The sequence below is a fragment of the Triturus cristatus genome, chromosome 7, assembly GCF_964204655.1.
Source record: "Triturus cristatus chromosome 7, aTriCri1.1, whole genome shotgun sequence".
Classification (NCBI taxonomy): domain Eukaryota; kingdom Metazoa; phylum Chordata; class Amphibia; order Caudata; family Salamandridae; genus Triturus; species Triturus cristatus.
Window position 1 is genome coordinate 1,694,076,790 of NC_140590.1, and position 19,893 is coordinate 1,694,096,682.

Sequence of the window (19,893 nt, forward strand, 5' to 3'; positions counted from 1 at the left end):
TCCCTCAGAAGGGTCAGTGAGATACAAGCACTCACCATTCAAGAACCTTTTCCGAAAATGCATCATAATGAGGTGTTTCTCCGCACTAATCCAAAATTCCTTCCTAAAGTCATTTCTCCCTTTCGCCTCAATCAATCTGTGGAGCTGCCCGTATTCTTCTCGCAGCCACAAACCATTGCAGAAAGAGCTCTACACACCCTAGACGTCAAAAGAGCTTTACTCTACTACATCGAGAGAACACAACCTTTTCGCAAGACCAAACAACTATTCGTGTCTTTTTCACCACCACACAAAGGCAACCCCATCTCCAAATCTGGGATAGCTAGGTGGATTGTTAAATGCATACAGATTTGCTACCACAAAGCAAAACGAACGCTATCTGTTCCCCCTAAAGCCCACTCTACACGTAAGATAGGGGCTTCCATGGCATTTTCAGCAAACATCCCCTTAGATGATATCTGCAAGGCAGCTACATGGTCTACACCGCACACTTTCACTAAACACTATTGTGTAGATGTGCAAACTAAGCAACAAGCTAGTGTGTGCCAGGCTGTCCTCAAAACGCTGTTTCAAACAACTGCAACAGATACTGGTGGGCGCCGCTAGGAGGGGATAGTGCTACACAAAATCTATGCACAGTGTTAAATCTGCAGCTCATATGCCTCGAACGGAATATGCTACTTACCAGTATGCATCTGTTCTTGGCATGTAGAACTGCAGATCTACACACGCCCACCCGCCTCCCCCGCTACCTTTATATGTTCCAGTTTTATCTTATTTAGATACAGCACACATGGGCATCTTTCCTGTTTCTTACAAAGCTCCATCATTTCCCCGCTGGTGAAAAACAATCTGAGGATGGAGCCGAAGCCCATGCGCAATATGATCCAAAGGAGGAGTCACATACCTTGTGACTTCCAAAGACGTTCCAAGAGAAAAACTGCAACATCCGGGCCCAACACCAGATGGCGATCTATGCACAGTGTGTAGATCTGCAGCTCTACATGCCAATAACAGGTGCATACTGGTAAGTAGCATATTCCTTTCTTGTGGGCATGCAGGCATTGTAGGGCCGATTCTCTTTTACCAGATGTGTCAGTCTCTGACTTTGAGTGCTGCAATGGAACTGTTGGGTATGTGGTGTCCTGTATTGATTTGATTCCATATGCAAGGCTGCACACAATCGCAATCTACAAATTAAGTCAGTGGTCACTAATACATGGAGACTGAAAAGATCGACATGGAACTAAAATGGTGTATCAAAACAAATATGACAGTAGGCAGTCATTTGAAGACCTCATCCCCACAAGCTATCCTAAAAGATGCATTGCATGTGGGATGGGACACAAACATTAGAAAACTGATGGTAAGGGTTTAGTAGTCCTCACAAAAGGCACTGAAACTCATATAATACCAGGAACGTAAGGCAGTTTATCTAGCACTAAAAGCATTCCAACTTCAAATTCTCATCACTGTCCAAGTGTTAACGTACAACACAACTGCAATGTTTTATCTGAACAAGCAGGGGTGATAGCCTGTCTACTCTCAAACTTGGCTTGAGACGTTTGGAGGTGGGCAAATACAAGATGCTTCTCAGTGGGGGCAAATCATGTACAGTTGTGGTCAGCATACAAGCAGCTCATTTAAGCGGGCACTTTGGCACCTCACACGTGGAAGTTAAAGCAGTTGCTGGAAAGAAAACTGATTATGCTAAAACATTGCACCTGGGCATTACCACTACAGTCAATGGGGAAATGCACAGTTTACTAACTGGTGCAGAATGTTTGCATACGTGTTTCTGCTGATCGTGTTAATTCCTTTAGTCACAGAGAAGTTCAAAGCTTCCAGTGTGTCACTAGCATAGCAACATCTATATATTTATCATACAAGAGGGGAGGTTTTACGGCCAGAGTTGCTAACTTTGGAACTGGGGAATCCGGTTCGAGTCCCAGCTTTGGCTCAACATGCTGGGATTTTGGGTAAATCACTGAAACGCTCCATGCCTAGAAAAATGAATCTGACCTTGTGTAATGTAACTGGTGCTCATGCAAAGCACTCCAATGCCCCTGAACTTAGTTTGCACTATATAAAACTACGTAAAAAACGCAAATAGCACAGGGGAATGTCCTCCGATTTTTTTCTTTTTATTTATTTTTTTCTTTTTTTACTTGCAAAGTTTGCAAAATCTATGTAGAGAGGGAAGGAGCCTGTCCCATTCCAAAGGATTAGTTAGCAGCTTGGCTCCTGAAATAGAATTGAGTCACTTGAGAAATGTTTAGAGATTATAATGCGGCATGTAAACCTTCAACTAGAAGGTATTACACAATAAAATGCATAAAATACCTTAATTGATGTTAGCAAACCTTTTTCTTGGTGAGATGCGTTACACACTAAGTAAAATGGAAGCTCAGCTATATGTCCTTGAGGATACAATTAACAGGAATTGCAGCACACCCTAAAGGAATACATATAAATCATATTTCCAGTAATTAAACATATGTAGAGGGTGTAAAACGATTATACCAGCCATCACCACAGTAGAATTTAAATCGAATGTTGGCAGATCTAAAGAAGCCCTCCTTAGAGTCAACACATATTGCCTCTTATATCTGATGTAAAAAGTTGACTTCTTAATTACCATTACCTCTTTAAGAAGAGTCAGCGAACAGCAAGCACTTTCAGTGCAGGAACCAAACTTAAAAGACAAGGTTATTATGAGAGCATTCACAAAGTTGAAATAAGCTCTTCATGTTAACCAAATAATATAATTACCATCATTCTTTAACAAAGCAACACCTGGATTTAAAAGGGTACTCCATACATTACACGCATGAAAAGAACAATTAATTACGTCCAAGAGATTAAATACATTGGGGAAAACAAAACCTGTCCTTGTAGCACATGCTGCAGAGGCACTGGGTGCAGCAGTGTCAAAGGGAACTTAAGCCAGATGAATAGTTCAAACAGTACAAACCTGCTAGAACATAGTAAACCTTAAAAAGTAAAGCCAGAAGCACACTCCATTAGCAAACAATGGGGTAACCGTAGCATTCACGTCCTATGTATTACTACAGGGCTTGTATGGCAGCAACATGGTCTTCGAAACACAGTTCGATTAAACATTACTGCGGCAATACAGAAACAATGAAAGAAGAAGCACTGGGCCAAACGGTGCTTAAACATTTATCACCTCTCCTCATTCAGTCCTCCTCCGCACTGCAAAAAAATCAGTTGCGTATCTTTAACAATAGTTTTGCAGCTTAAAGCTCTTCTAGATTCATAGTGACTCCCCATCAAGTAGGCTAGTTAATTCAATATGTAAAAAAAAAAAAGTTTAATAAAAATGTAAATATTAAAATGAAGTCCCCTCGTGGACATTGTAGGCTTAGGGTGAGGTGGGGAGGGGGGTGTATGGGTCAGGTAAGGGCTACTGAGCCTCAACTGTTGGGGTAATGTGCCTTTGATGTCTCCGGGTCTGTTTTACTATAGCTATGCAAGAAATACAGGTAGAACAGTTTTAGCACTTAGTTGTACTAATAGGGAGTAGTCACAGGCTTCTCATGAAGATAGTGTTGGGTGATCAAGTTCAGTACTTTAATCACCCCTCACTGCAAGAACCGATAGTCCAACCCAGTGCTTCACTTTATTACACACAAACAAGATACTACACAACTAATAGTGAGCAGGCAGTCTAGAGAACTGGGCTCAGGGGTAACTGCACCTCAGTCTATCTGATCCTCTCCCCTGTGGTTCCCCTCCTCCTTGAAACCAAGCGGTTCTCCCATCTGGGCTAGAATGGAAAGGAACACGCCATGCATCCACAAAAACAACACTGGAACAATTCTCATGTATTGCACCCAAGGCATGAACCGACCTCCCTCAACACATCAGAGCCATCTCCCCACTTCTTGAGTTCCGCAAAAAGCTTAAGACCTGCTTGGTCATATAAGCAGGTTGGGACCACACACCTTGCCCAAGCGTCTGGAGACCCTCTCAGGTGATTAGTGTGCTATAAAAATCAATATAACAGAACAATGGGGCACATGCATCAAGGTAGGCTTTTGCAATTCCTTAATTGTAATTACTAAGGAATCGCAACCATGGAATCGCAAAAGCCTATGCATGTAGGAATCGCTAAAAAAAGCGATTCCTACACATTCCTTAATTGCGACTCGCAAATTTTGAGTCACAATTAAAGAATGGCTTCCCATTCATTCCTATGGGCCTACAGGCCCATAGGAATGAATCGGAATTGCATGCGACCAATAGGTACTCGCATGGACCAATAGGTACTTGCAAATTGCGCATGCAATTTCAAGGGTGCCAAAAGGACCCCTGAAATTGTAATGTGAACACATGTTGCGCACACACATCCCCTAAGGGCATGTGTGTGTGTAACCAGGAACTTTGAAAAATGCAGTTTAGTGCATTTTTCTAAGTTTTTGCAAATTACAGTCAAGTTTCATTTGAGGTTAATTTGCATCCCTTAATAGCGAAATCAACATTTTCAATGGCATTATGCATTGCATTGCATTTGAGGCATCACAATTTGAGATTCCTTAAATGCAATCGCAATTTAAGTAATCGCAAATTTTGTGATTCCTTATATTGCAATTTTTGCATTTGGGATGATGCATCCCAAATGCAAAAATACCGGTCGCAAAGGGGCAGATTCTGAGAATCTGCCAGTTTGCGAGCGGTTTTTCTTTTGATGCATGTGGCCCAATGTCTATAATTGCAAAAATCAAGGTTGACTCCCAGTACTTCTGAGAGAGGGCATACTTCCTGATCAGATGCAGCCCCCTTAATCTCCTGTGAGGTCACAGTGCGGGGTGGCATGAGGAGCTGGTATCAGAGGACCACCCACCAGGAATTTCAGGTTAACTGAAGTTGGTGTGGCTCCACCAGGTGGGCCTGGTCACGGTTGCTTCCTGCCCGCTTCTGGGTACTGGTTGTTGTTTGAAGTTACAAGTGGGTAGCAACAATCAGTGTGTCTCAGCATGAACGAATTAGCAGTGGTAGCACTTTTTGTTAGAGCAGAATGAAAGTATCCATGCTCTCACTTCTCTGGGGACAGTGGCACAGGTTGAGCCACTATCTCACGTCTTGGATATAGAGACGCAAACAACCACAGTTCTGCACTTCCTGTCTCGAACTGCCACTTAGAGTCTGATGCCCGCCAGCACCTGAGGCACACGGGTTGTTCTCCTCTGGCTGACTCCACCAAGGTCTCTTGCTGTTTCTGGCTCTTCCTGGACAATCCCCACTCCTCCACGGCTGGTGGGCTTCTTCCTTTCTAGGTGCATCTTCTTTTCCAGGTGTAGTCGTGTCTGCAAGAGGCAGCATTTTGTGCTCTGGTCATTGGCTTTATGAATGTGAAGAGCTCTGTTGTATTTTGTTCATCATTTTGTTCTGCTACTCTGTTCTGCCTTCATCGTTCCGCGGTATGGGGCTGCAGGACTTGAAGAAATAAGCCAGAGTTAGTTCCCTAGTTTGGACAGTTTACTTTATATGAAGTTTGCAGAACTAGCTGCTACATTCCAGATTCAACGTCACTTGATTTACAATGTAACAATAACTAAATCTCCCTTTGTAGTGTCGAGCCTGTGAAAGCATGCGCTAGCGCATGCGTCTTGCTTGTGAGACACTCTTGTCTACAAAAAAGGCTTGGAGCCCGCCCATTGCTTACCATTTGCAAAGCTTCCCGTCACTCTTCTTTGCAGCCTCCTCAATTGGCCACTGTAGATAAAACATAATTTCCTATGATTTTTGTGGAACCGGGACTAAGCACAGATTGATTCAGGTTAATCCGTGACCATGCACTGCTCCTGATGTGATTGAGGTACTATATGTTCGAGGCATAGGAGCTGCAGATTATACACTGTGCATAGATCGCCATCTGGTGTTGGGCCCGGATGTTTGCAGTTTGTTTTTCCTCTTGGAAAGTCTTTGGAAGTCACGAGGTCGGTGACTCCTCCTTTGGTTCGTATTGCGCATGGGCTTCGGCTCCATCCTCAGATTGTTTTTTCCGCCATCGGGCTCGGATGCAATACTTCGCGCTCCGGTTCCGAACTTTTCAAGTTCAACGATTGACGCAAAATCCTCGCTTATCGAGATCCTTCAGATAATAAATCATCTTAATCACCCTCTCTTCGACACTTCTTCAATTCCGGTCGTCGTCGACGGCGGCTTTCGGGCCTATCCAGGCTCCGGTCTCGGCTGATGGAAAGAACTCCCTTCAAGAAGTGCCCTCGATGTGGGTCCAAATTCCCCCACACCGATCTTCATGAGGTGTGCAACCTCTGCCTCTCCCCTGAACACGAGGCTCGAGACTGTCCCGCCTGCAAGTCTTTTAGATCCAAAAAGACTATTCAAGATCGAAGGGCCAGATGCAACATGGCGCACTCCTCGACCTCCGCTCGAGTCGACATCTTCGGGGACGACGTCGAAGCTCCGGGACAGCAGAACATCGAAGAAGAGGACGACTACCTCGTCAGTGCTTCCGAGGCCGACGACTCAGATGTGGAGGACATCACCCCGGCGCAGAGGGTCGTGAGTACTATACCCCCTCCCACACCCACGCCGATACCCAAAAAGGCTTCGGTCACGCCTTCGCCTTCGAGCCTAGGCAAGACCAAGGACACTGCTTCTAACACCCCACCTTCGGGCCCGGTAAAGAAGCCTATTAAGCCTTCCGGCAGCTCGGGCTCGAGCCAGCCTACCAGCGGTACCGAAAAACACCCTTCAGCACCGAAGAAAAAATCGGCCTCCACCTCCACACCGAGCCCAGCACCAAAGCCCTCGGTGTCGAAACCCGCCCTCTCGGTGCCGACCAAACATCATAAGGCCCTCGGCACCGACACTCCCGTGCCGAAGCCTCTCTCGGCACCGAACAAAAAATCGGAGGTCCCGAAAAAGCACGACACAGACAAGCCTAAAAAAGCCGTCGGCGCCGACCGACCAACCAGTGTCGCAAGAACTTTTCACACTGGATCCTCTGCAAAAGACACTTATCAAGGATCCGAAAACTGGACATTTGACACTGTCTTCAAAAAAGAGACACTTGGACAAACCAGCTCCACCTCCACCTCCAAAGAGGAAGGACACTGCTACCTCCCCTTTCAGAGTGCCTTCCCCACCTCCTCCACCCTCCCCACCTCCACCTCTGCCTCATCGCTATCAGACCCTGTCTCCAGACCAGGATGATCAAGGGGACCCTTACTATGATCCAGCAGATGTGCCACAAGACCCCACCCCTACTGGATCCCCAGACCCATGGGATGACTATAACAATCCGGACATCCCAGATGTCCCACAGGATGACCTTTACCCATCGAGGCCATCCCCACCAGAAGACTCGTTAGGTTTTCACCACCTACTACAGAGGGCGGCACATTATCACGGGGTAGAGCTACATACTGACCCAGTGGAGGACGATTTTCTCCTAGACACCTTCGATACTGCACATAGGTCTACTGCTATACTACCTATGCTAAAAGGAGTAATCGAGCATGCACCGGAGGTTTTTAAAGACCCAGTCAGGGCTAGGGTCCTAAACCCACGTATAGAGAAAAAATATAAAGCCGCCCCCACAGATCCTTCATACATTAAAGGTCCTGCACCACTGGATTCCTTAGTGGTATCTACAGCTAGGAAGAGATCAAATTCTCAGGCGTCAGGCGAAGCACCACCCCCTGACAGAGTCCAAGCTCCTTGACGCGTCAGGGAAGCGCACTGCGTCACAAGCCGCCAATATATGGCGTATCGCCAACACGTAAGCGCTATTGGCCAGATACGACAGAGCGCATTATGATGAGTTAGAGACCATCATGCACCATCTCCCTAAGAAATACAGAAATAGGGCTAATGAATTGATCCAAGAGGGAAAAATTATAACTAATACCTCTATACGCTGTGCCCTAGATGCGGCAGATACAGCCTCCAGGGCCATAAACACCAGTGTCCTTCTCCGTTGCCACGCCTGGCTAAGAGTTTCAGGTTTTAAACCTGAGGTGCAAGCCTCCATATTGAATCGCCCATTCGATCAACAACATTTATTTGGTCCAAAAGTTGATGAAGCCCTTGAGAAGATGAAGAAAGATACTGATACGGCGAAATCCATGGGAGCCCTACAGTCACACACTCCTAGGCGCTCCTTTCGCCGCTCTTCCTTTTGGGGCACGGGTAGAGGCTACTCCTCAGATAGCGCATCCACGTCCTACAAATCCCCTCCTCAGTCTACCTTCACAAAGGGTTATCAAAGAGGCGGCTACAGAGGCAATAATAAAGGCAGAGGCAAGACAAATACCGCCCGCTCTGCCACACCGCCTACCCAGTGACTTTCCCCCGCTCCCTCCAGACCATTCCACTCCGGTCGGGGGCAGAATACAAGATTTCCTTCACACCTGGGAGACAATCACCTTAGACAGATGGGTGACCCAAATTATTCATTCAGGGTACTGCCTAGAATTAACATCTACCCCCCCCCCCAAACATTCCACCCAGACAACGCCCAATGTCTCAAGAACATGCCACGTTACTAAAACAAGAAGTAATCTCCCTCCTGCAAAAACAAGCCATAGAGCAAGTCCCCATCAATCAACAAAATTTAGGGGTCTACTCCCTGTACTTTCTGATTCCAAAAAGAGACGATACTCTACGACCTATTCTAGGTCTCAGACCTCTAAACACTTACATACATTCAGACCATTTTCACATGGTAACCCTTCAACAGGTTCTTCCACTCCTCTCCCAGAACGACTTCCTCACCACTCTGGACTTGAAAGACGCATACTTTCACATCCCAGTACACCATGCTCACAGAAAGTACCTCAGATTTGTAGTGGACGGGCAACACTACCAGTTCAAGGTGCTCCCTTTCGGGGTCACAACAGCACCAAGGGTATTCACCAAGTGCCTAGCAGTAGTGGCGGCACACCTCAGAAGACAGCACATTCACGTCTTCCCATATTTGGACGACTGGCTAATAAAAGCCACGTCCTACGACCAATGTGTGCGCCACACCGCTGCTACAATCCAACTACTTCACCAGCTAGGTTTCACGGTGAACCATCAAAAATCCCACCTGGTACCATCACACACAAAACAATACCTCGGTGCCACCATAGACACCTCAAAAGCCATAGCCTATCCCAATCCTGCCAGGATTGCAAACATACAGGCTCTGCGTCAAAAATTCATACTTCAACACTCTCTCCCAGCAAGTGATTATGCAACTGATAGGGATGATGGCCTCTTGCATTTTCATAGTGCCCCATGCAAGACTCCAGATGCGTCCACTCCAAGAGTGTTTAGCGCGCTGTGGAACCAGGCCCAGGGGCAACTGACAGATCTGGTGTTGGTGGACGGTCGCACCCATCGCTCTCTGCAGTGGTGGAACACCACAAACCTTTCCAAAGGTAGACCGTTCCTGGATCCGGTTCCACAAATAATCCTAACAGACGCATCGCTCTCCGGCTGGGGAGCTCATCTGTTACATCTCACAGTTCAGGGCACATGGACGCCGCAAAAAAAGTTACTCCACATCAACCATTTGGAGTTACTGGCAATCTTCCTAGCCCTAAAATCCTTCCAGACGCAGATTTCAGGCAAGGCAGTCCTCATTCGCACAGACAACATGACTGCCATGTTCTACTTTCAAAAACAGGGGGGCACACACTCTCCACAGCTCTCTCAATTAGCACAGAGCATATGGAGATGGGCAATTCCACAGAAAATCTTTCTCCTGGCCCAACACGTCCCAGGAGTCCAAAACACCGTGGCAGATCTGCTCAGCAGACAAACACAACAGATTCACGAATGGGAACTTCACCCACAGGTTCTTCACCCGTTCTTTCAGAAGTGGGGGCATCCACATATAGACCTATTCGCCACCCACGAACACAAAAAATGCCCAAGCTTCGCCGCCAGATATCCACACCCATTGTCCAAAGGCAATGCGATATGGATGAACTGGTCAAACAAATTTGCATACGCTTTTCCACCTCTCCTACTAATTCCATTAGTGGTGCGAAAGCTACAACAGCATTCCCTAACACTGATCCTAGTAGCTCCAACATGGGCCAGACAACCGTGGTACACCACACTGCTGGAACTCTCGGTAGTACCACACCAAAAGCTGCACCTCTCACCATGCCTCCTAACCCAGAACCATGGAGAGATCAGGCACCCGGACCCAGCTCAGCTCAACCTTGCGATCTGGCTCCTGAGGTCCTAGAATTCGGATACCTTAACCTTCCCCCTGATTGCATGAATATTATCAGGGAAGCTAGACGCCCTACTACTAGGGCATGCTATGCTGCAAAGTGGAAAAGATTTGTTGTTTACTGCCACAACAACACAATCAACCCTCTAAATGTGTCCATACAGCACATCATATGTTACTTGCTCCATCTACAAAGGTGTAACCTAGCCTATACATCCATTCGGTTACACCTAGCAGCAATTGCTGCTTACTTACAAAACAGGCAACACCTATCACTTTTCAGGGTGCCTGCCATCAAAGCCTTTATGGAAGGCCTCAAGAGTAATTCCACCCAGAGTACCACCCTCACCTGTCTGGAACTTAAATATAGTTCTCACAAGGCTAATGGGACCCCCTTTCGAACCATTACATAAATGTGAGCTGCAATTTCTCACATGGAAAACAGCATTTCTAGTGGCCATCACTTCCCTTAGAAGGGTTAGTGAAATACAAGCACTCACTATACAGGAACCTTTTCTCCAAATGCATCAGAACAAGGTTGTACTCCGCACCAACCCAAAATTTCTACCCAAAGTCATTTCTCCCTTCCATCTAAACCAGTCGGTAAAATTACCAGTCTTTTTCTCCAACCTCAAACAGTTGCGGAAAGGGCTTTACACACACTGGATGTTAAAAGGGCCTTACTTTACTACATCCAAAGAACACAACCTTTCAGAAAAACCAAACAACTATTTGTCTCTTTCTCTCCACCACATAAAGGCAACCCTATTTCTAAATCAGAGATAGTTAGGTGGATTGTAAAATGCATACAGATTTGCTACCACAAAGCAAAACGAACGCTATCTGTTCCCCCTAAAGCCCACTCTACAAGGAAGATAGGGGCTTCAATGGCTTTTCTAGGGAACATACCACTAGATGACATCTGCAAAGCAGCGACATGGTCAACACCGCACACTTTCACAAAACATTACTGTGTAGATGTGCAAACCAAGCAACAAGCTAGTGTGGGCCAGGCTGTACTAAAAACACTGTTCCAAACAACTGCAACGGATGCCGGTGGTCGCTGCTAGGGTTGGGTACTGCTATATAGTCTATGCACAGTGTATAATCTGCAGCTCAAATGCCTCGAACGGAATATGCTACTTACCAGTATGCATCTGTTCTTGGCATGTAGAGCTGCAGATCTATACACGCCCACCCGCCTCCCTGGCTACCTGTATCCGTTCCAGTCTATCTTATTTAGATACAACACACATGGGTTTCTTTACTGTTATTACTACGCTCCATCTTTTCCTGCTGGCGAAAAACAATCTGAGGATGGAGCCAAAGCCCATGCGCAATACGAACCAAAGGAGGAGTCACCGACCGCGTGACTTCCAAAGACTTTCCAAGAGGAAAATCAACTGCAAACATCCGGGCCCAACACCAAATAAGACATTTGCATTGCTGTTGACCTGCACACAATATTCATTAGCCAAGCACATGTGGCTGCCGAATGTTTGCTAAGTGTGGGGATGGTTCATCCAAGTCTCTACCCTTGAGCCTTGCAGCGCTGTGAAATTGGGACCGTATTAAAGTGCCCATCTACATAATATTACCGGTTTCTCAACCGAGCAAAGAATTATCCGGATCAAACCTTGTTTTTTTAAACGTGGTTATACACATAACCACAGCATGCACACTTCTGGTGGTGGTTGCAATGCTTCACGGCTTTAGCGATGCTGTGCACCATATCTAAAAATCATTGGTAAGGCCCATAGGTCCCAAAGGTGAAACCTATTGGCTTTGCCAATGCTCATTAGGTCTGGAATTTGAGACTTTTGTTTTTCTAAACAGATAAGTCTTCTTTCTCTACCCCCTCTGGGAAGACTGTCTGTTTGCTCTCTGTTAATCCATCCAGTCCCTCATAACTGGACCTGTTACCTAGATTCATTTTTGGGTGGTATGTGTTTGAGGGGCAATGCAACCAAATGAATGCAAGGTGTCTATTTTAAATACTATATACATGGGTGAAGGTGGTAGTATGCCTCCAGGCTGTTACATGTTCGTTGTAGACATGACAGTCTGTATTTGGGACATCGTCCCTGAAACTATTCTTACCTATAAAGTGGGGGGGAAGTAACCATTTGCTTCACTTTTCTGCATGTATATTTCCATTGATGCAGTGAAACTACCCCTCCCCTCTAATCCTTTACTTCTGATTCCTCAACTTTAGAATATGCCCAGGTACCAGACTGTATCAAAGATTTAAATTGCATTGCTCTCACATGCCAGTAGTTGGTGTCATGTGGCTCTGCTTTGACTTTGTTCCTCCCCTGGAGTGACGATGGAGCCACATATAAGCACCACCCCTAAAAGTTGATGTCAGTTTCTTTTTTTCTGTGACTTCTTGCACAGGTCTGTAGCTTGCTCATTCTTCTTTTTCCTCCCGTGTTAGCAGCTTTTGTCTGACTTTTGTGCCTGTATTTTTTCTAGTCAGTTTCTGCATTTTCCTCCCGTGTTAGCAGCTTTTGTCTGACTTTTGTGCTTGTTTTGTCTAGCATTTGTGCTTGTTTGAACTGCATTTTTCCTCCCGTGTTAGCAGCTTTTGTCTGACTTTTGTGCCTGTATTTTTTCCTAGTCAGTTTCAGCCCTTTGCGTTCTCCTGCCTGTCTGCCCGCCTACCTCGCCGCCCTCCGCCTTCCCGCCACCACCGCTGACCACGCCCCTTTTTCCTTTCTGTTCCCTCCCCGCTCCCGCCTCCCAGCTGCCCCGCCCACCCGCGCACTTGGCCTTATATGGCGACCGTGCGACGCAGGTGAGTGTGACCCACTTGTGGGACACCCCCGCGCCGCACGGCCACCAGCTGCTGTGTGTGCCCCCTCGCCTTGCCCTCTGCCTCGCTGCCTGCCTCGCTGCCGGCTGACGCCGCTGGCGTCTGTTTTTGCTTGTTTTGTCTAGCATTTGTGCTTGTTTGAACTGCATTTTCCTCCCGTGTTAGCAGCTTTTGTCTGACTTTTGTGCCTGTATTTTTTCTAGTCAGTTTCTGCATTTTCCTCCCGTGTTAGCAGCTTTTGTCTGACTTTTGTGCTTGTTTTGTCTAGCATTTGTGCTTGTTTGAACTGCATTTTTCCTCCCGTGTTAGCAGCTTTTGTCTGACTTTTGTGCCTGTATTTTTTCCTAGTCAGTTTCAGCCCTTTGCGTTCTCCTGCCTGTCTGCCCGCCTACCTCGCCGCCCTCCGCCTTCCCTCCCCGCTCCCCGCTTCCCGCCACCACCGCTGACCACGCCCCTTTTTCCTTTCTGTTCCCTCCCCGCTCCCGCCTCCCAGCTGCCCCGCCCACCCGCGCACTTCGCCTTATATGGCGACCGTGCGAACGCGCAGCGGTCACGCGCAGCGGGCGCGCCAAAGGTAAGCCCGTCTGCGCCCGTCCGCGACCGGACCGCGCCCAGCGCCAGGACCCCTGGCCAACGAAGATCCCGACCGACCCGCCTGACGTACTCCGCCGCCACCCTCACCGCACTCAACACCGGCCGACTCCCAGAATGCCATCAAGCCACTCCACGACGTACCCACGGACCTTTCAGCTGCCACGCCTGCAAGTTCACCTGCATCCGGACCAGCCTCGCACCAGCACCCACCAAGTCGAACACCAGCAGCACCCACCTCAAGTGCATCCTGCTCAACACCCGCTCCGTCCACAGACACGCCATCGAACTCTGGAACCTTCTAGACGCCACAGCCCCTGACGTCGCCTTCCTCACGGAGACCTGGATGAACGCCTCTTCAGCTCCCGACATCGCCATCGCTATCCCAGAGGGCTACAAGGTCGTCCGGAGGGACCGAAACGCCAACCAGATGGGAGGAGGCATCGCCATCATCCACAGGAACACCATCTGTCTCACGACCAGCACCGACAACACCCTGACCAGCGCCGAACACCTGCATTTCCAGATCCACACCAACCCGAACACCACCCTCAGAGGCACCCTGATCTACCGACCCCCTGGACCACGCACACAATTCAGCGAGGACATCGCCGACTTCGTCAGCCCGCATGCCCTCCCCTCCGCCGACTACATCCTCCTGGGAGACCTCAACTTCCATCTGGAGAACAACAACGACCGCAACACCAGCACCCTGCTCGACAACCTCGCCAACCTGGGACTCAAGCAACTGGTGTCCACCCCCACCCACCTCGCCGGACACACACTCGACGCAGTCTTCTCATCCAGCACAGACATAGACTTCAGCCACGCCACAGAGCTTCAATGGACGGACCACAGCTGCGTCCACTTCACCTTCAAGAGAACGACGACCCACCAACACCAGCAACAGGCAGCCCGCAGAAGCTGGAACAAGATCACAGCAGACCAGCTCGCCACCTCCCTGAACCAGCACCCTCCTGCCAGCTCAGCGAACCCCAGCCAAGCCGCCGACAACCTCACGAAGTGGATCAGCAACTGCGCGGACGAACTCGCCCCACTGAGGACCCCGCCTAGCAGACCCGGCAGCAAGAAGGCCCCATGGTTCACCGACGAACTCAAGAGCTCCAAGAAGAACTGCCGAGCCCTCGAGAAAGTCTGGAGAAGGGAACCGACACCAGACAACAGGACCTCCTTCAAACTTGCCACCCGGAAACACCACCAGCTGATCCGCGCCGCCAAGAAAACAGCATTCAAAGACCGGTTGGACAACAACGCACACAACTGCAAGGAACTCTTCAACATCGTGAAAGTGCTTTCCAACCCCAGCGCAGGAAACAACGACATCACCCCATCGCAAGACCTCTGCAACTCCCTCGCTTCATACTTCCACAACAAGATCGCGGACATACATAACAGCTTCAACAACCAACCAACGCACACCATGACCGAACAACCACCCCCCACCACCACCCTCCACGCCTGGACCCCGATCACCATCCGCACGATGAACTCCATCCACTCCGGATCACCGACCGACCCCTGCCCTCACCACGTCTTCAACAAGGCCGACGCTGTCATCGCACCCCACCTGCGAGACATCATCAACACTTCCTTCGACACCACCATCTTCCCTGAGAGCTGGAAGCACGCCGAACTCAGCGCCCTACTAAAGAAACCTACAGCGGACCCCACCGACCTAAAGAATTACCGCCCCATCTCGCTCCTCCCGTTTCCAGCCAAAGTCATCGAGAAGACCGTCAACAAGCAGATGGCCGCCTTCCTCGAGACAAACGGATCCCTCGACCCCTCACAGTCCGGCTTCCGAGCCAATCACAGCACCGAGACCGCCCTCATCGCCGCCACCGATGACATCCGAGCCCTGATGGACAATGGAGAAACAGCGGCCCTCATCCTCCTAGACCTCTCTGCGGCATTCGACACGGTCTGCCACCGCACCCTAGTACGGCGCCTCAGCAACATCGGAATCCAGGACAAGGCGCTGGACTGGATCATCTCCTTCCTCGACGGAAGAACACAGAGAGTCCGCCTACCACCGTACAAGTCAGAGGCCTCCGAAGTCACCTGCGGCGTCCCTCAAGGATCATCTCTGAGCCCCACCCTCTTCAACGTCTACATGAGCCCCCTCGCGGCCATCGTACGCAAACACAACCTCAGCATAATCTCCTACGCCGACGACACCCAACTGATCCTCTCCCTGACCAACGACCCCGCCGCCGCCAGATCCAACCTGCACGAAGGGATGAAAGAGGTATCCGAGTGGATGACGACCAGCCGCCTGAAACTGAACTCGGACAAGACGGAGGTCCTCATCCTGGGCTCCTCACCCTCCGCCTGGGACGACTCCTGGTGGCCTCCCGCCCTGGGCACCGCACCCAAACCGACAGACCATGCACGCAACCTGGGCTTCCTCCTGGACTCCTCCCTCTCCATGACCAGGCAAGTCAACAACGTCTCCTCGGCGTGCTTCAACATCCTACGCATGCTACGGAAGATCTTCTGGTGGATCCCCACCGAGACCAGGAAGACCGTCACCCAGGCCCTCGTCACCAGCCGACTGGACTACGGCAACGCCCTCTACGCCGGTACCACCGCCAAGCTCCAGAAGAGACTCCAGCGGATCCAGAACGCCTCAGCCAGACTCATCCTCGACATCCCACGAACCAGCCACATCTCCGGACATCTGAGAGACCTTCACTGGCTCCCCGTCAACAAAAGAATCACCTTCCGCCTCCTCACCCACGCACACAAAGCCCTACACGACCACGGCCCGAGCTACCTCAACAGCCGAGTCAACTTCCACGCTCCCAAACGCCACCTCCGATCAGCCAACCACGCCCTCGCCGCCGTCCCCCGCATCCGAAGAGCGACTACAGGAGGAAGGTCCTTCTCCTACCTGGCCGCCAAGACCTGGAACTCCCTCCCGACCGACCTGCGCCTGACCCAAGACCACCTCTCCTTCAGGAAGAAGCTGAAGACCTGGCTGTTCGAGCAGTAGCGGCACCCCCCCCCCCCTCCCCCCCCCCCAGCGCCTTGAGACCCTACGGGTATGTAGCGCGCTTTACAAGTGTCACTGATTGATTGATTGATTGTCGGTGGACAAGTGTTTTCTCAAAATTCTGCTTTTCCTGTGTGCAAGGGAACATGTCCCCTCCTAAAACGTCAGGATTTAAATCTTGTAAGAACTGTTACTAACAAATGTCTGAGACAGAATAGCACCACAAGGTATGCCTCTGGTCTTTGGATTCAGGGCATTACTTTCAAGTCCTGTGAGGAGGGTGCCTTTATGTATCCGAAGACTATCTAGGAATTTCAAGCTGCATGTCATTAAACATCGAAAGAAGTCAAGAGTCCTGCTTCCTCTAGTAGTCGAGGGTGAGGAACCATTCCCACTCTCAAACCATTCTTGGGATTTGCCTGGAGAGCATCTGCATAGGTGACTTGTCCAGTTCAAATTGATCTTACCTTGGACTTCATGCTCCTGAAGCCTGCTAACACAAGGGTAAAAGTATGTCTCCCTAAACCGGAGGAGGCTTATATACATGAGCTCAAATTCCAAAACTTCGTACGTTGTCTTGTCATCGAGAAGACCCTTAACATTGGTATTTGGCAAATGCATTACTAGCTAATTAATCCTTGCTGCTGGTTGCTGTAGTTCAATCCTTGCACAAGCTGTGATTCCTGAAAACCCTGCTGCTGTTACCTGTGGAAGAGGAGTTGAACGGCTTTGTGAGGAAAGGAAGTGGCGTGAAGACTGTGACCTGAACAAGACCAGCAGACAGAAGCAAACCAAGATCACTCCGGAGATATGAGACTCTTGCTGCCTGGCTGGCCTGAAATCAAAACAAACCCTAAACACAGATGATAGATACCTTGTTTATCATGCTTTCTGTTATCGTCATTTGTAAGCCTGCACAATGCCCTTAGGATGCCCGTCTCTGCCTTTTTCCATTACCAAATGACCCTTGGGATGTTGAACCTTTACACCCTTGATCTGATCCTGATGGCTGAAACTGACTTTTCAGATATCAGAGCAAGTTATCCTAGTGGAAGGTACCAGTGCTGTTAGTATATTCCCCACTGGCAAATCATGACCATGAGCAGCCATTATAGGGATGCAGACTTTAACGTTTTAGTACCCTTGCTGATGTTAAGGTGCTGATTAAATGCTGCATTTGCTACCCATTAAAGAAGAGATAAAAATTCTGCAATTGGGTCCTAAAATCTTAAACAGCACACTGGTTACTGTGTCCTTGCTAGCCAAGAATTGAATGCCAAGGCTCTTGTTACACTCAGCATGAGAACCTCGCTGTATGGATGGTAGTTTTTTTTTTTTTACTAAAGGTACTTTTCTGCTTAAAAAATATATAAACTCCATAACTTAAGGCTTCAGCCCTTTGAGTTAATATAGAGAGTAAACCCATTTGACAGGACCTAGAAAATAAATTACCACTCCACCTACCAGTTGAGCCACGTAATCTGTAAACTCTTCAGGTCTCCATTCAATTTTGATTCTTTAAAGTAGGAGTAAAATAGAATGTTCACATACTGGTTTTTCATTTGTTGAAATTAATCCTTTAAGCTGGGTTAGGGGCTGAGTTGACTAATGCATCCATTTCAGGGATCTATGATTTACACCATGCTCACAGGTTCAGAACCCAGCGGTCCATGCAGCCTTTTGTCCTTTTGACGTCAATAAAATGATTATTGTTGTGTTGGACAACAATAAACATCCATTGTCTCTCAGTAGCACCAAGAGACCCCTCAGAGTGGATGTAGTCTGTACAAAAACTCCTTTGATTTAAGTGTTTACTTAATGTCCATCACGCAATGCGTTTGTGCCTGGTGGTGTCAGTCAAATACATGAGGGTACTTGAGATGCGACTGCCTCTATCTCACTTTTAGATGAGACTGATTCTGCACAAGTAAAATTTTCAGAGGTAATCCTCATATGACTGTCACTGGTTTGACTAATCTTTGTGTGACCTGGTACTGGATCTGCTTGATAAGTTTTTCAGAAACAAATCAGTCATCTGGCTAACCCTTATTTGCTCCTACACGATTTTTAGAAGTGATCTGAGCATGTGACAGACTGTAACTCAAGTCTGCCTGCCTACTAATGGTAATATTAGCCTGTGATGGACTCTGCTCCAAGTCTGCTTGCCTTACAGAGATGACCTTGGCATTGCTTCCTACTTGCTTAGAGACATTCTGGGTTCTTTAGGTAAAAACCCAACCCCTTCTTCGACTCCATATCTCAGCTTATCAAGCCCTCTGCTAATACGCCAGAACTGGTGGGGGGGTTTGCACTTGATTTGATTCCTCTTAAGTAGATGTGACTGCCTGCTGCACAACCCCACCAAATTTCCTGGGGAAAGTTAAGAAGAGTTAGTATGCAGGCAATAAATATACAAATTGTTATTAGCAAGATATGTACTGTGCAAGTTAACACAATCATTACTAAGGCAGTACACAGGCGGTGACTTTGAATGTGGCATTTTCATGCTTAGATACATGGAGTGATTTGATTCTTGCACAGAATATGAAAAACAAACACACACTGAAGAGGTCAATTTATCGTATTAACACTTGAGCATTGAGTAAGGACTTTAGTATATCTTTGTCGCCATTGAAAGTGGCCAAGAAGATAATTCACAACCTACTTTTGGGTCTTGCTAAAATAGTCTTGTTTTGTATCATAATTGTAACAGTTATAGCATTGACTGCATATTGGGTTATTAAGAATTATTCATCGTATTATGCTGTATCCTGAGTTTCACTACCCTTTAACCTCCTATAGTAAGCCCTGACTGGCCAGTTTCACTACCTCTGCCATTCAAGTGCCTCAAGTGAGCAAATGATTTATCGAAATGGAGGGCAGTAGTATTGGTGACTTTCAGCCACTAGTGTTAAACGGCATTACTTATATAGGATACTGCCCAGAGAAGGCCTTGCACTGTAGAAAAACTGGTGTGTTTATACTGTTCTCACACAAAACTAATTTTCCTGTAATCTTCTTTCCTTATAGCGTTGCCCTCTGATTGTTGCTCGAACATCGACTCGCTCAAGGAGAGTTTCAAGATAGTCAGCAGTCTTGACTGGTCCAACATCGACCTTTCACAGTTCTCCGGTGAGTCTGTTACTGGGGTGATGCAGTTAATGTAGAGCGGAGAGAGGATGAATGAAGCTGCCTTAAATTCCATTAATGTCTTCTCCTTGCCTACCATTTTGACACAATACACTG

The 19,893-nt window shown here is 48.1% G+C and overlaps 1 protein-coding gene across 7 annotated transcripts in view; it reads left to right on the forward strand.

Moving 5' to 3' along the window:
• Positions 1 to 19,893, forward strand: part of FOXJ2 (forkhead box J2) — a 302,004-nt gene that overhangs the window by 227,332 nt on the left and 54,779 nt on the right. For all 7 annotated transcript variants that reach the window (XM_085619900.1, XM_085619899.1, XM_085619902.1 and 4 more), the window contains one exon: positions 19,678 to 19,779. In XM_085619900.1, coding sequence (XP_085476026.1) covers positions 19,678 to 19,779 — 102 coding nt within the window. The remainder of the gene's footprint in view (positions 1 to 19,677; positions 19,780 to 19,893) is intronic.